Source organism: Engraulis encrasicolus, chromosome 3 (assembly GCF_034702125.1).
Source record: "Engraulis encrasicolus isolate BLACKSEA-1 chromosome 3, IST_EnEncr_1.0, whole genome shotgun sequence".
Classification (NCBI taxonomy): domain Eukaryota; kingdom Metazoa; phylum Chordata; class Actinopteri; order Clupeiformes; family Engraulidae; genus Engraulis; species Engraulis encrasicolus.
Window position 1 is genome coordinate 53,671,118 of NC_085859.1, and position 14,876 is coordinate 53,685,993.

At 43.6% G+C, this 14,876-nt stretch overlaps 2 protein-coding genes across 2 annotated transcripts in view; both read right to left on the bottom strand.

Moving 5' to 3' along the window:
* Nucleotides 1–1,788, bottom strand: part of eeig1a (estrogen-induced osteoclastogenesis regulator 1a) — a 50,840-nt gene extending 49,052 nt beyond the window's left edge. The window contains exons 1-2 of the mRNA XM_063195728.1: nt 1,333–1,788; nt 800–1,139 (exon numbers count right to left, since the gene is read on the bottom strand). Coding sequence (XP_063051798.1) covers nt 800–945 — 146 coding nt within the window. The 5' untranslated portion in view covers nt 946–1,139; nt 1,333–1,788. The remainder of the gene's footprint in view (nt 1–799; nt 1,140–1,332) is intronic.
* Nucleotides 1,789–4,733: 2,945 nt separating this feature from the next.
* Nucleotides 4,734–10,047, bottom strand: naif1 (nuclear apoptosis inducing factor 1). The gene is made up of 5 exons (XM_063194226.1): nt 9,468–10,047; nt 8,969–9,016; nt 7,644–7,945; nt 6,498–6,684; nt 4,734–4,738 (listed from the first exon to the last, which is right to left on the bottom strand). The coding sequence occupies exons 1-5, from the start codon at nt 9,907–9,909 to the stop codon at nt 4,734–4,736; spliced, it is 984 nt and encodes a 327-aa protein (XP_063050296.1). The 5' UTR covers nt 9,910–10,047.
* Between the last annotated feature and the right edge of the window lie 4,829 nt (nt 10,048–14,876).

The window sequence follows — 14,876 nt, forward strand, 5'->3', positions numbered from 1 at the left end:
GTGTGTGTGCGTGTGTGCGTGTGTGTGTCTGTGTGTCTGTGTGTGTGTGCGTGTGTGCGTGTGTGTGTCTGTGTGTCTGTGTGTGTGTTAAAGAGAGGGGACGGACGGGCTGTATGCCATGTCTTCCTGTTGTTTTCAGCATTAATGGAAAAGAGAAGCATCGGGACAGACAGAGCAACTCAACCCAACCCACAGCAGCCCAGATCCAGACCAGTTCTGCTGTAAAAAGCAGATCAACCTCACAAGCCTAAACCTAGAGCAAGCACACAAACACAGGCAAAACAGCAACACAAGTGTCTGTCATACATGTGGGCAAGAGATGTCCAGATATAGTATGACAATACAACTTGTTCTTAGAATCATGTTCTTATGCGTTACCACATCTGAGAACATTACAAGGAACTTCATCAGAATCTGTCAACCAGTCCTCCAGAGAGTGACAGCAACTGCCTCGGCTATCTGAAGGCAGTGCTGATGCTTCACACAGAGGGAGCAAAACAACACACTTGGGAGGAAAACTCAACACGCCTTTTGTTTGCGCCCTGCGTACAAGCCATGGCAACGGTGGCGCGGACTGCCAAAATGACTACTGTATCAGGTGCTAACAGACAGAGCTGGCCCAAATGACCAATCATTTACGCAGTGAGTTTGCAAATGAGCTGTGAGTAGTGTACTATAATAATCAACACACCTGTCCATCTGTCATGTAAGTTTTAATAATATTAACACTTTATAGGGGCAAATGGAAAGGTATGCCTATGACAATACCATGAAGTTGGTGGGTTTAATTTGGGCTTACCTTGAGGAAGATTTTGCAAAGTCTCCTCCATCCAGCAGTCTGATTTTGCAGAAGAGAACTCCATTCACAAAGGGCACGGCTGTCAGTTCTTCGAGTGTGAAATATGTTTGAAACTTAAATTTCTTCTTCTTTATTAGAAACGCCATTGATCCTCAGACATACGCTGCATGCAGCGCTCCAACCGAAACCGACAACACCAACCGAGGTTTCAATTATTAAAAACAAACTTTGTGACGAGCATTGCCTGGAGTGAAAAACCTTCAACAGCTCTCAGTCCGGGGCCTGGAAGTCTTTGGTATTTATCACTTCTTTCGTCTGCATCTCCGTTCACCTAGGAAGACTGTAAAACAACACGTTCAATTATTTTCCAAAACAGTCAAGAGCAAATTCATAAAACAAGACCAAAGAAAATGCATTGCACCACAACCCTCCAACACCCATAGGCTACCCCAAGGAAGACACGAGGAGTGTTCATAATCTTAAGTCACAATCAAAGAAAGAAAGAAAGAAAGAAAGAAAGAAATATAGCCCACCTCCTCCGGAACCACCAGCTCTCATAAGCCTTGTGTTGTGGAAGACTTTGGCAACCTACTCCTGCACTCGATTGTTTGAGCCCTTCTTCGTGCTCGGCTCACCATTGAACGACTTCGCCTTGTGTTTCAAACAAGATCAACAAGACCTCCACTGCTGACAGACAAGTCTCTGTCGATGTTTGTTGCATGTGAGTGGCTCCTCTAATCTCAATTTAACAAACAAGAGCCACACAATGAAACCCAAAAGATGGTTAGCCCTCACTATGATGTGGCACCGAGTTTGTGTCAAAGTGCGCAAAACGCACCCTTAACGCGCAGCGAGGTGACGGTTTTCCTTTTAAAGTAGCTAAAGACGCTGCCAATAGCACTAAATACAACAGTCTATTTTAAAAACACTAGATTTACAACTATTGTGAGAATGATGTTCTACGAATCACTTTTGTAGGCTGCTCCGCTCTCCCCAAGCACCGCCCCTAATATATGCGTAATAACGGTAAGATGTATTTTCCTCAAGGGTCTCCCTGGCTAATGACAAACCTGGGTACCTTAGGGCAAGTGATGAAACCTACTGGCAGATGGCTCCATATTTCGATCAAAACAAAGCCACTGGACTTCTAGGCCTATGTGACAGTGGTTTGGTTTGATGAGTTCTCCTCCCATGGCTGAAACATTCCCAGCTTGGTGTCCAGCAGCTCATATGGACCAGTAAATGTCACTACAAGAGATCTTCACGTGAGTTCACGTGCAAGCCAATGTCATAAATTGTCGATTTAAAGAAAATGATACGCTCACTATTCCCCCTTATCATGGGGGAGCGTTGAAATAAATTACAAACATGAAGAACAATGGCCATTTTAACATGTGAAATAAGCGACATCTGGCGGTGAGATAACGAATCTACCATACCAGTTATCATCTGCAGCTTATAACTGACCACCTCTAGTGAGGCTGTATAATGGGACTCAAACACCCCATGATCCAGAGGAACAGACTATGCTTTATATATTCATTGCACTTATCACTCATCATTCACCAAGTGTTTTCTCATCTATTGTTGCTGAGTGGATCAGGGAAGCAGCCCCAAGGAACTAACACACAGTTCCACACTACCTGAATTCAACTTACCACCCAGCCAACATTCGCCAAGTTTTCTTTATGTACACACACTCAAAATCATCTTATCCTGCGTTATTGTAATCATGGCATTACACTCGGCAGATGCTCTAATAATCCAAAGCAATTTGGTGCTTTCAGATATGGACAAGGATGCAGGCTACACTACTCACACACTGGGTCTTTCTCAAAGTCTAGGCCAGTGTCCTTCCAAGTGTATCAGCCTAATTAGTCACGCCCGGTGATTGGATACTTTTTGGTGAACTCTACAGAATATCCAATCACTGGGTGTGACTAATAAAGGGTATCCAATCACTGGGCGTGACTAATTAGGCTGATACACTTGGAAGGACACTGGCCTAGGCTTTGAGAAAGAGCCATTGTCTTCAAAACCTGCAACACACACTAGGTGCATTCGAGATGTGTCAACGCATGTATGCGCATTTAGACAGCAATGCACCCTGGATGGAAAATGCTGCATGACGGTTAGATTTCCTGTCAAACTTCGAAATTTCGTCGACGTTGCGTTGACGAGGTGACATTTCACATGGTGTAAAACTATCGCGGGATGAATGCGGCTGCAGTCAGATCTTGCAACCTCTGCAGTTGCTTATCCCCTTCAACGCTCGTCGGCGGACTGCCTCCGAGGTCACGCGCCCATGAACTGGTTGGTCAACAACTCACTCACGTGTGTATATGGGTCTTGTCTCACACCTCTACACAAGTTTGCGCAGGTCCCCACTTCAGCTCCTCCTCACTGCCTGTCCCCCCACTCCTCACACGTGGTGTGTTAGTAGAGCAAACCGGTGCGAGCTCATCGTCTCGTTCATATTTGTGGCCGACTGCAAATGCGCTGTATTTAATAACACCCACATCGTGACAACAAGTTCTCGCTCACATGGTTCCGTCAACGTTGGTCGTCAGCAACAAAGTCGTATGGGCTTATTGCAATGACAGGTCAGGCCAGCAGAGGCAGTTCTTGTTAGAGTTGGGACAATTGGGACAGGAACTAGTTCAAACTTCAATTCACACATTTCAAAATAAACAAGTTTGTTCATAGTTCATAATTGTTGTTTGTAGTTAATAGTTTTCATGGATCCAAAAATGACCTAGTTCATAGTTCTTTTTTGCAAGAGGTTGTAGCAAGCTACAGTATACATGTATTGTTCAATATCATTGGCAAAAGCCAATATAACACCACATATAGCCATTATGTATTATCAGAACATTGAAAATATCTGTGTTAGATGTCATCTTATATTATTAGGGCCGTTTGCAATGTATCTGACTGGGTTTTCACATGAATACTAAGGAAATGTGGCACCCTGTTAAACATAAGGTGCATTTAGTTCAGTTCACATTTGCCCAAATTAGGAACTAGTTCAGGTACAACAATGGTTCTGGTACCATTTGTTTCCCATGATGACGTTTGTGTTTAGGATTTACAGTACATCTGCATGACACCACATCTTTCAGACTACAGTTAGGGCCAGAAATATTTGGACAGCAACACAATTATCATCATTTTCCACCCTATACCCCACCACAATGGAATTGAAATAAAACAAACAAGCTGTGCATTAACTGTAGACTCTTAGCGTTAATGTGAAGGTGTTAATATCCATATCGCATTAACAGGAATGAAATAGCAACGTTTTTTGTCTGTGTTGCCCACTTTTCAAGGGATCAGAAGTAATTGGACAGTAGGCTTCTCAGCTATTCTCCAGTCAGATGTGTGTTATTCCCTTACTACACCATCACCAAGAAGTCAATACAAGGTCTTAGAGTTCATTTGAAGTGTTCCATTTGCATTTCCATATAATTTTACGGAATGTCCATGAGATCCAAAGTCCACCTGTCACCATCAGTGATGCAAGCCATCATAAGGTTGAAAAAAAAAACAGAACAACCCCACTTGAGAGATGGGGAAACATTGAATATGATTAATTCAAGAGTTCAGAATGTTGGGGAAAAAAATACCAGAGCAACACCAAATTACCTGGCAGACATGGAAGACAAATGCTGTGGATGACAAACAATATTCTGTATCTTTTGAACAAAAAGCCATCTCCCAACAGTTAGCCAGATGTAGAACAGTGTCCAGGTGAACGGTGGATACATGTCCATGGCAACAATCAAGAAAAAAAATCAAGAACATTCAGGAACACTTCACCATAGGAAATACAGAGGGTTCACTAAAAGATGTAAATTATTGATTGCATCAGAAATATCAATACCAGATTTGGCTTTGCCAAACAACGTCTTAAAAACACTATAGGTCTTGAGCTTCATCCTATGGACAGAGGAGACAAACATCATCTTGTACAAGGGTAATGGGAAGAAAGGAGAATAGAAAAGGGAAGGAACTGCTCATGATTCAAAGTACACCACCCAATCAGTGAATCATGGTGGTGGTAGTGTCATGGTGTGGGCATGCATATCTGTCAATACTATTTTCCCCTTGTATTTATTGATGATGAGGGCTACCGACAAAAGCCAAAGGATGAATTCTGAAGATTTTCAGGCTATATTATCATGCCATATTAAACCTCATGGTTCTGAACTCATTGGACAATGCTTCACAGTGCAGATGGACAATGACCCAAAGCTTCATCTGAAAGCCACTAAGCCATTTCTACCCCAAAAAAGTGGAATATTATTCAATGGCCCAGTCAATCACCTCACCTGAGTACGGTTGAGAAAGCATTTCACTTGCTGCTGGCCAAACTGAAGGGAAAATACCCTAAGAATAAGCAGGAACTGAAGACTGTTGCAATAGAGCTCACTATAGCATCACCAGGGATAAAACCCAGTGTCTATTGATGTCTATGGATTATACATTACAAGCTGTAACTGACTGGAAAGTATTTGCAACCAAATAATTAGAAATTTAAAGTTTGATGTATAAATACTACACTGTCCAATTACTTTTGGTCCCTTAAAAAGGGGTGGCACTGATAGAAAACGTCATAATTCCTTCACAGTTCACTCGATTTGGATGCAAACACCCCCATATTAAAGCTAAAAGTCTGCTGTTAAGGTACATCTCGTTTGTTTCATTTCAAATCCATTGGGATGGTGTACAGCACCAAAAAGATGGAAATTGTGCAGATGTCCAAGTATTTATGGCCCTAACTGTATAAGTCATATTTTTCCTGCGACTTAACTTTTAATGGAAATAACCATTCTATTCTACCAAGATTTGACTTATTGTCCGCAAAATATGGTATAAACCTCTGGTTGAGTGGTTTCTGACAAGCTGCCATTTATGAACAAAAAATAAGGCCAAAGCAAGGCTGTTTTATTTTCATACAACAGTTTTGTAGCAGTTTTATCTGGCATAGCAGTCTGCTGACAGTTTGAAACCATCAAGTGTCACCCACCATCAAAGTAAGACTATGCAAGTGTGAGAAGAACACAGCTCTGGTGCACCATTAACATGGCATGTAAGGTTTTATGGGCCCAAATGGTGAGCAAACACACTCCCAAAGTCCTGCATAATAAAACTCTTTGCAGTTTACAGCTCCAATAATCTGTACAACATGGGCCTAACAGTACCCTCATATACTGCATATTAACATCTCGACTCGACCCCAAACAGATGAGATCAAAAAAGCACTTTTAAAAATTCTGTACATGAAAGAGCTATTTTTAACAAAAGCAATTTTCCTTGAAGCTAATTTATACACACATGCACGTCACGTGTACATGTGCGTCTGCACGCACGCACATGCACACTCACTCTCACTCTCTCTCTCTCACACACACACACACACACACACACACACACACACACACACACACACACACACACACACACACACACACACACACACACACACACACACACACACAGTAACAGCTTACAATTGCAAACCCTATTCAAATACTGTACAGTATACACAAAATATCTCTCTCACAGACACACACACACACACACACACATCCTTGAGTCTACTATCCATCCTCTGTCTGTTCAGTGGCAGCGGCAGGGGCAGGAGCTTTGTCCTCTCCTCCTCCTCCTCCTCCTCCTCCTCCTCCTCCTCCTCCACCCTCTGCCCCTGGCGTGCTCCCTGCTGCCCCCGTGGTGTTGTTTGCTCCCTGCAGGTACTTGCGCAGGTCCTTGAGTGCGGGCCGGAACATCTGGATGAGGGCGAGCAGGGCGGCCTGCGTGCCCTCCAGGGCCTGCGCCTGCCGCTCCTGGGCACACGCCTGCGCCTCCTGCGAACGCCGGATCATCTGTGGAGCAGGGAGGCAAAACAAGAGTCAATTTCAGGAGAAACTAGGCCAATGCAGTCGCCCTGGCCCCGACTGCCAAAGGTGCATGATATACCGAAAAACCGAGTAGAAGTGTCGGGTTAGTGCATACAGTAAAGCTAATGTCATCTTGGCCATTTCAGGACATCAAAATGTAAACAGTTCAGTTGCACCAACACTGAACCAATTACTCATGAATAAGTATCGTTACTACTATTATTTGAACAATTCATTCATGTATCATCCTTCATATTCTTTGGCCATTCCGAGCCATACCTGTAGCAGTTGTTCTGGTTCTCCAGGTGTTGGGAGATCTCAAGTTAATACCACTTGATCGTCAATACTCTCTACCCTACTCCACTATACTCTACTCTGCCCTACAAAAGGCAGTTTGTTGTAACTACACCAACTTTGAAACTGAGGGAAATGCCTTTCAAACCTTGGTATCGGGTTGGATATTGTGGTTACTGCCAATTTGAAATAGTAATATCTCTGAAACGGGACAAATCTGGACCATAAGGTTTTCCCACAAGACAAAGGAGGTTCAATGAAGACCATTTTCAGTCTAAAATCAAGGTTGACTGTACTTTTTCTTTGTAGGGCAGTGCTGTACTGTACTGTACTCTATTCTACTCTTCTCGACGCGTCTCTCCAGGTTCTGGAGATCTCTCAAGTTAATACCACTTGCTCGTTAATACGCTCTACTCTACTCTGCTCTTCTATACACGTTACTCTACTCTACTCCACTCCACTACTCAATCTACTCCAGTGTACTCTACTCTTATGTACGCTTCTTTACCTGCAGCAGGTTCTTCAAGTTCTCCAGGTGCTGGAGAGCTCTCAAGTTAATACCACTTGATTGTTAATACTCTCTCCTCTACTCCACTATCCTCTACTTTACGATACTCTATTCTACTTCACTGTACTCTAGGCTTCTGTACCTGTAGCAGGTCGTTCTGGTTCTCCAGGTGCTGGGCGATCTCGCGCACGTGCAGGTTGGTGACGCGCTGCTCCTGCAGCAGCTTGGCCGAGTTGAGGGCGATGCGGCTCTTCAGCTCCTGAGGCTTCACGCCGCCGCCGCCCACACCCCCGCCACCGACGCCGCACTCGGCCTGAACCGCCACCCCCACCGCCGCCGCGGCCGTCAGCACCTCCACCGGCGTCTCCGTGGTGACCGTGACCGGCGTCTCCGTGGTGCAGTACTCCACCATGCCGTCCTCCAGCGTGTGGTAGGTGGTCTCACCTGAAGAGCACATGAGGAAGAATCAGACACAAACACACACACACACACACACACACACACGAACACACACACACAGTCTCTTCTACGCATACTGAAATATGTGGTAGGTGTTCTCATCTGATTAGCACACGAGGAGTCTGACACACACACACACACACACACACACACACACACACACACACACATATATATACTGAGATACTGTGTCGAAATGGTTGAAGTATGTGATAGGTGGTCTCGTCTGATCGACAGTACATGCAGAAGAGTCACACACACACATACACACACACACACACACAGATACTGAGATACTGTATCGAAATGGTTGAAGCATGTGATAGGTGGTCTCGTCTGATCGACAGTACGCGAAGAAGAGTCGCACACACACACACAACTTCGTTCTGCTTGATAATAGTGCCCCTATTCATTCAGTCCCTGACAACTTATAAAGGAAACTGCATTGCCACCCATGTAGTTTAAAGCCACACCATGCAACATTCTTGTGGTTAATGAATCATCCTCATGAGATATGTGGTTAGATGGGCATATGAATGTTCTCCCTGTGGTTAGAACGGGAGAAACAATGCTTGCAAGTTGGCTTGTGGTAATGATGGGCTATTTGCTGCATGGGCATGATGCACACACATAGTTTTATCATGAGACAGCAAATAAACTTTTATTTTTTGTTTGTAGATGTGTTTGACTCTTGATATATACTGCTTGACAGCTAAGTGGCAGCTGGTACCAAAAACGTAATCCTGGCCCAAATGGGAGGCCATCATCGGAATGAAAGCAACAAGTTTTTTGGTATCTCTTTATTATCACTCTATTGGCATGATCCTGCTTTAGAGGCCCGTCTGGTCTGGTGGCTTGACGTGCCTGTGTTGCCACAGTTCTCTGATATGAATTTAAAATGCTTTGGTAATAATACACGACATAAGCTATTTTAAGCTGATCAGCTGATCAGTTTTCCCAATTGCTTGCCTTCTGGACCCGCTGAGACATGCAGAGTAGAACATTTACCTTCAAGAGTTTTAACTTCACAGGCTGTTGTCCCAGTCTGGATGTCTGCTATTAAACAAAACAAAAATGGGACACCACATTACCATAAAGCAGAGATAACCACGTTTTTTTTTTTTTAAAGGTGTTAAGGTGGAGGTAATTCTATCTCTACCTTCCTCTATTCTACCTCTACCTATTCTACTGTAACCTATGTCTCCTCCTAACATACTATGCAATACAAACCAATGAACCCAATTATACTTTGCATATGCATTTTGTAGTAGTTGTCTACTACTCCATTTCATTATTTGAGACAATTTCATTATATTTCCACAGCAAATAGTATCAGTGCAGTGGCTAAACTCACACTCAGGTCTCAGCCTTCATCATTCATTCAACAAGTAGGCTACTGCAGCAACCTCCTCCCTCCTTGTCAGACAGTCGTAGTAGCTTTCTACGTTTCACCACGCATTTCCCGCAAGGCCTATTCTTTTAGCGTACGTTAACGCAATTGACTTACTTTGCGTGAGTGTTACCGTAGCCGCCGAACTCATCGCTACAGGAACACTGATCTCTGCGCCCGCGTCGCCGGCGGGAAGGCTGATGATTGTGGCTTCTCCTAGCAGGTTGCATATTCTCTGCTGCATGGAAGTCAGGATGACGGGCACCGAAGTGCAGTCCCCGTTGCCCTCCATGGCTGCTCGGGCCTGGGCCACTTTCCGACGCACTTCGGTCTTCAGATCGGACCACTTCTTTTTAACCTCGGCTAATTCTCGTTGACAAGTAGTCACAGCATTTACGCGCTTCAGTATCTCAATCCATGCATTGTTTTTGGCGATGTGGGTAACGCCAGCGTTGAAGTGGTTAACCAAAATGTGTTTTTGTTTTTCCATTTCCTCCACAATGATCTCAACCTCTCTCTCTGAAAAATTCATTTTTCTCTTTTTTGCCTGTGACGCCATAGCTTTATAAAACAATATCTGTGTAAAAAATAATAGACGTGCGTAATATACGCAAAAATAGTAAGTTTTTTTCGACTAAGCTGCGCAACGTAATGGCTTCTGGAATCGGCTTCTTCTTCCCACAACAACGTTTGCGTCCGTAATGGCCGCAGTCCCGCCCCCTAAATATCGCTGTCTTCATTGGCCCAAGTATGCCCTTCGTCCCGCTTACCATTTGGTTACTATGCTGTCAATCAAACGGAAAAGGGGCGAACCAGAGCCATCTAATATCAGAGTTACGCCACTCCCATAGACCTCTATGGACCAATCTTTCCACAGCAATGGCGGCTCTCATGGAGCCTCACGGAGCGTTAACATGGAAATCCCCATTGACTTTAGTTCTATTAGAAGTTACTTAGTTCCAGGAGGTGGCGGTAGAACACAGAAAATGTGGTAAAGGTAATGTAATTTGTGTGTACGTAATCTTTGTTTGGTATGTGATGGTTCTGTGTTAGTTTCCAACGAACAGAAGTTTACTGTTAAGAAACATTTTAATCTACGCGAATCACATCACCAACCGACTTCCTGGTCCCCGGTTTGCGCAACTCTGTTATTAGATGGCTCTGGGGCGAACCCACAGACCTGGGTCTGTGGGCGAACCCACAGACCTGGGTCTGTGGGCCAACCGACCTTCTAGTACACAGCAAAGAATTTTCCAACAGGGGGCGGCCTTTCACCATGTGTGTCTGAAAATGCATTTCCTAGTCTTGATCATGGCAGTGAGGATAGACATTTCAAGACACACATACACAACAAGCATCTTCACAAGGCCAAAGTCAGGAGGGGGGTTTAACATGACCAAGAAGCAATGAGTGTTCACAGATAAGTCTACAATAGTATTGAGATGTAGAGGCAATAAAAACTAATGCATAAATAGTAGGCCTACTGAGCAAAGAACAAAAATCCTGGTAAGGTGCATGGAGACATTAAAAATACAAAAAACATTACTAATGATAGGAGTGATAATTTCTCGATCATCACAACTTCACAGTCCAGTAAAAAGTGGATTGCACAGCACGCACACACACACACACACACACACACACACACACACACACACACACACACACACACACACACACACACACACACACACACACACACACACACACACACACACACACAGAGGTATCCCGGGACAGGGCCAGCTCAGGCATCTCACAGTCTTTGTGATAAACAAGGAAGAAGTACATGTATGTCAGTGTTCATGAGACTTCCATAGTGCTGTGATTATCCTGAATAACGCAACCGTCCCTGGTAGTGAGTGGGGTAAAAACTGTTCTAGTGGCTGGCTTGTAGTGGAACCTTAGCCTACACATACTTGTTTTAGCTTACATGTATCACAGCATAACCCCCCACCGACATGAAGTGCTGTCATGAGCTGACAGGGGTTGTGATGGGCTTACTGAAAATCCTCTGCAGCAGAGATCCATCCATACCCTCTAGTCTAAAGGTGATTTGTATACATCTAACCTAATCAAAACAAAGCCACAGGCCTCTTGTATTACTCCAGATAACGTTAGGTAACCAACTAACCCTGCTTTCTGGAATATGTCCCAGAGCTATCAAGCCTTGCGATGATGCACTTCAGTGAGGAAGTTGGCCCATTCCCTCAGAATTAGTTTAATGCTCCCCTGATCTGTGCCTCCGAATGACGTCCTCTACTGGTGGCTGGTGGCCAAGGCAATGACTACGCTGTGCTGTGCTGTGCTGTGGTGGGACGGACGTAGGCAGGCATGTGACATTCATTTGAACATGATGCATGTTTGGGTTTATGTAGGATCTTTTACAAAGGGCGTCTTTGGCTAATACTAACGGTCACACTGTTTTAAACACAAACACACACAGACACAGACACACACACACACACACACACACACACACACACACACACACACACACACACACACACACACACACACACACACACACACACACTTAATAGTCGTATTTGTTTTCTTAGGCCAGTAGATCCAGAAATTCAAGTCACATGGTTAATATTCAATATTTGAATATTAGTGTTTACAGTTTACACTTCATTGTGACACTGATAGTTTAAGATCAAACGTGCAAAGTTAAATGATGGTAGATGTTAATCAAAGACTCTGCTGTCAACTCAAGTGATATTCATTTATGTGTTGCATTATTATGAACAATTCCAGGTACAAATGTACCTGCATTGGTTGGCAAACTATACTGTAGGCCTAGTTACCTCAACAATCTACTAACTTCAAATGTACATCACCGCTCTATTTTCTTTGAAAGGTTGCAAGTTTACAGAATGGTCCACTGATGTTGACCTTTTTTGTAAGCTTGTTGATGTCATTTGAATTTTCCAATAATTTTGCTGTAGTGCGAAATGCAATAAAGTGTAAGGTTAATAAAATATGAATATGTGTATAATCCTGCACAAAAATAGGATGGTTGTCTTTGACACCAGTACATATGAACATTAGTCCAACAGCCCAACAGCAGTCAAACACAGAGATGCCCCCCCATTTTAAAAGGTTCCCAATATCATGGTATCATGGTTTGGCATATCATGTTTTCCTCATCTAAAGGGCCCCAAATTTGCTAATTGACCTCTAACTCATGTGTTGAATCTGTGTATAAGGACCAGTTGCTCTGCAGTCCCTGGCAAGCATGTGGGTACATGGAGTTGGCAGGACTCTTAATGACCAGACGTTCCTATTTCTGTCTCAGAGTTATAGTGTTGTGTCACTGCGCCTCACTGATTTACTAGTGCCGTTTGGTAGCATGCTACAACGCTATTCAACACACAGGTGTTTACATAACAAACATTTAGCATCAGGGCCACCACTTACCACAGGGCCCCATATGAAAGAATATATTTCTGGCCCCCGTTATTATTGATAGGCCTGATAGAACCAAAGGGCAGCCTGTCAAGTTGCTACGAATTACAATTTGCTCTTCTTTCCCTGATGCCATGCAATGCTTATCATGTTCTTCCTGTTAAATATCTTGCATGCAAACCATGGTGTATTATTGAAAGGAAAAACATGTACAGTATGTAAATACATTTTCCTGCACTGTGGAATGAATATTCATGGCAAGTGTCTTCATGTGAAATCTCATAAGTCCTTTGCCTCCTATAGCCGTGCTTGTGTTTTTTAGTCTTAGTCTTGGTTAGTTTTTCTGAATGAATTTACGTGCAGAATGAAAACAGACCTAGCAAAAGTGTTTTTCATTCATGATCTGAACGAGGGGAAGCTGTAAAATGATAAGACAGCACCTGGAGGTGATAATTCCCTTCGATAAGGTGTTCTTCTTGTCCCTTTTTACTGTCCCCGACTGGGTGACGTCTATTGGACCCCCCTGCTGGGCAATAAAGCGGGAGATACAGAAGACCAGCATCCTGTTTTCCCCTAATTTCAGATGCCCTTTTGCAGGGGTTATCAGTTCTGCGTCAGACAGTCACCCGTACGTACCTGCTGGTGACATCAAAACAACATTGGCGGGGTCAAACACATAACGCAGGCATGCGTTACAACTGACTTTGGAACTTGACCTTGCTACAAAGGGGGTCAACAGGGAGAGGGGGGGGGCATATTTACTGTGGGTAATATCAAATCCTGTGGAGCACAATTGGGTGACCTGTTTTGATGTTTTGATGCACGTATTGGTATATGTGCAAAGACGGAAGATAAGCATGAATTTCAGCGCTGCTGTTTACTGACTACAAGGGTTTACATAACATTGTTGATGGTTAATGCCACCCGACAGTGTGTCATTAACACATTAACAGAGAGGGCACAAAATAAGTACATCTTGCAGCAAAACATGCCCTCCTTATACAGTATATTGGCATTGTGTAAGTGTTATGAAACCATACATTGGGTGATATGTACGTTCAACAATGGCATTGATACATTATCTAAATTGACCCAAGTCTTTATGGCTCCCTGAAGGAAACAGGAATGCCCTAGCAGGCCTGTAACAATAACCAATCTTACTGAACAGTTAAAAGAAACTATTGCAATAAGCGACATTCACATTTTGAAACAAAAAACAAGAGTATAAACACAAAATAGACTTTTGAATAATAATAATAACAATATTTTGGTCGAATACCATGCAACTGGCAAGAAGCCTCTTTGGTATGCTCGCTCAGGCAAGGAAATTAGATAGAGAGTAATAGATGACTTTTGACATTCAGTGTCTTTTGACAAAGATGAGACAACGAAAACAACCAAGCAAGTAAGTAGAAACGACTATGTCTAGAACATTGACCTTGTTATAAAGGTATTAATGATCAAGTGACTTATTGATTATTATTACAGGCCCTAATACTACAGTGGCCTCAGTTTCCCTCTCTAGCTGTCACCTTCTGTGGCCTTCTGCGTGTATGAGTGTGAAGAACTGGCTGACAGGGTGGCTGACCCCTGCCTCTCGTCCGTGTCCCAGCCTGTTCCCATGTCTCCCTGTGTGCATTTCAGTGTGTGAGTGACGTGCTAAAATTAGCAGCAGGAGAGCCCTGCTCGAGGCTCGGGTATCCATCATGAGGTCCTGGGTGTCTGGCCGCACGGCTGAGCTGAGGCCTCATGTTCCCCCGTGGTGCCCCTGTAACGTGGGGGGCCATCTCACCACTCGCCAACTCACACACATGGGGTGGCACAAGTTTAGTAAATATAGCAGCACTGTGTGAATGTATGGGGTCATCATCATGCATGGTGTTGGTGGTGCTGTACTCAAACACAATAAATGTTACATTATAATCAGAGTGGTTTTGTGGTGGTTCACCATTTTGTGGTGGTGGACCATCATTTCTGGTGGTCTTTGAGGGTTACTTGTACTTCATTTTTGGTGAAACTTGAATAAAACAATAAAAATATAGACAATTATTATTATGGTGGCGGTGGTGGGGAGGGGGTATTCTTATATGGTTAGTTGATATTTTGCCTCCGAAT

What these genes read in the sequence shown, in the direction of transcription:
- naif1 (XM_063194226.1), bottom strand. Translation starts at nt 9,909, where the DNA reads ATGGCGTCACAGGCAAAAAAGAGAAAAATGAATTTTTCAGAGAGAGAG. An exon ending in TACGGTAACACTCACGCAAA is followed by an intron (nt 9,017 to 9,467) that starts GTAAGTCAATTG and finishes TTTGTTTAATAG; the next exon opens with CAGACATCCAGACTGGGACA. An exon ending in ACCAGAACGACCTGCTACAG is followed by an intron (nt 6,685 to 7,643) that starts GTACAGAAGCCT and finishes CCTGCTCCACAG; the next exon opens with ATGATCCGGCGTTCGCAGGA.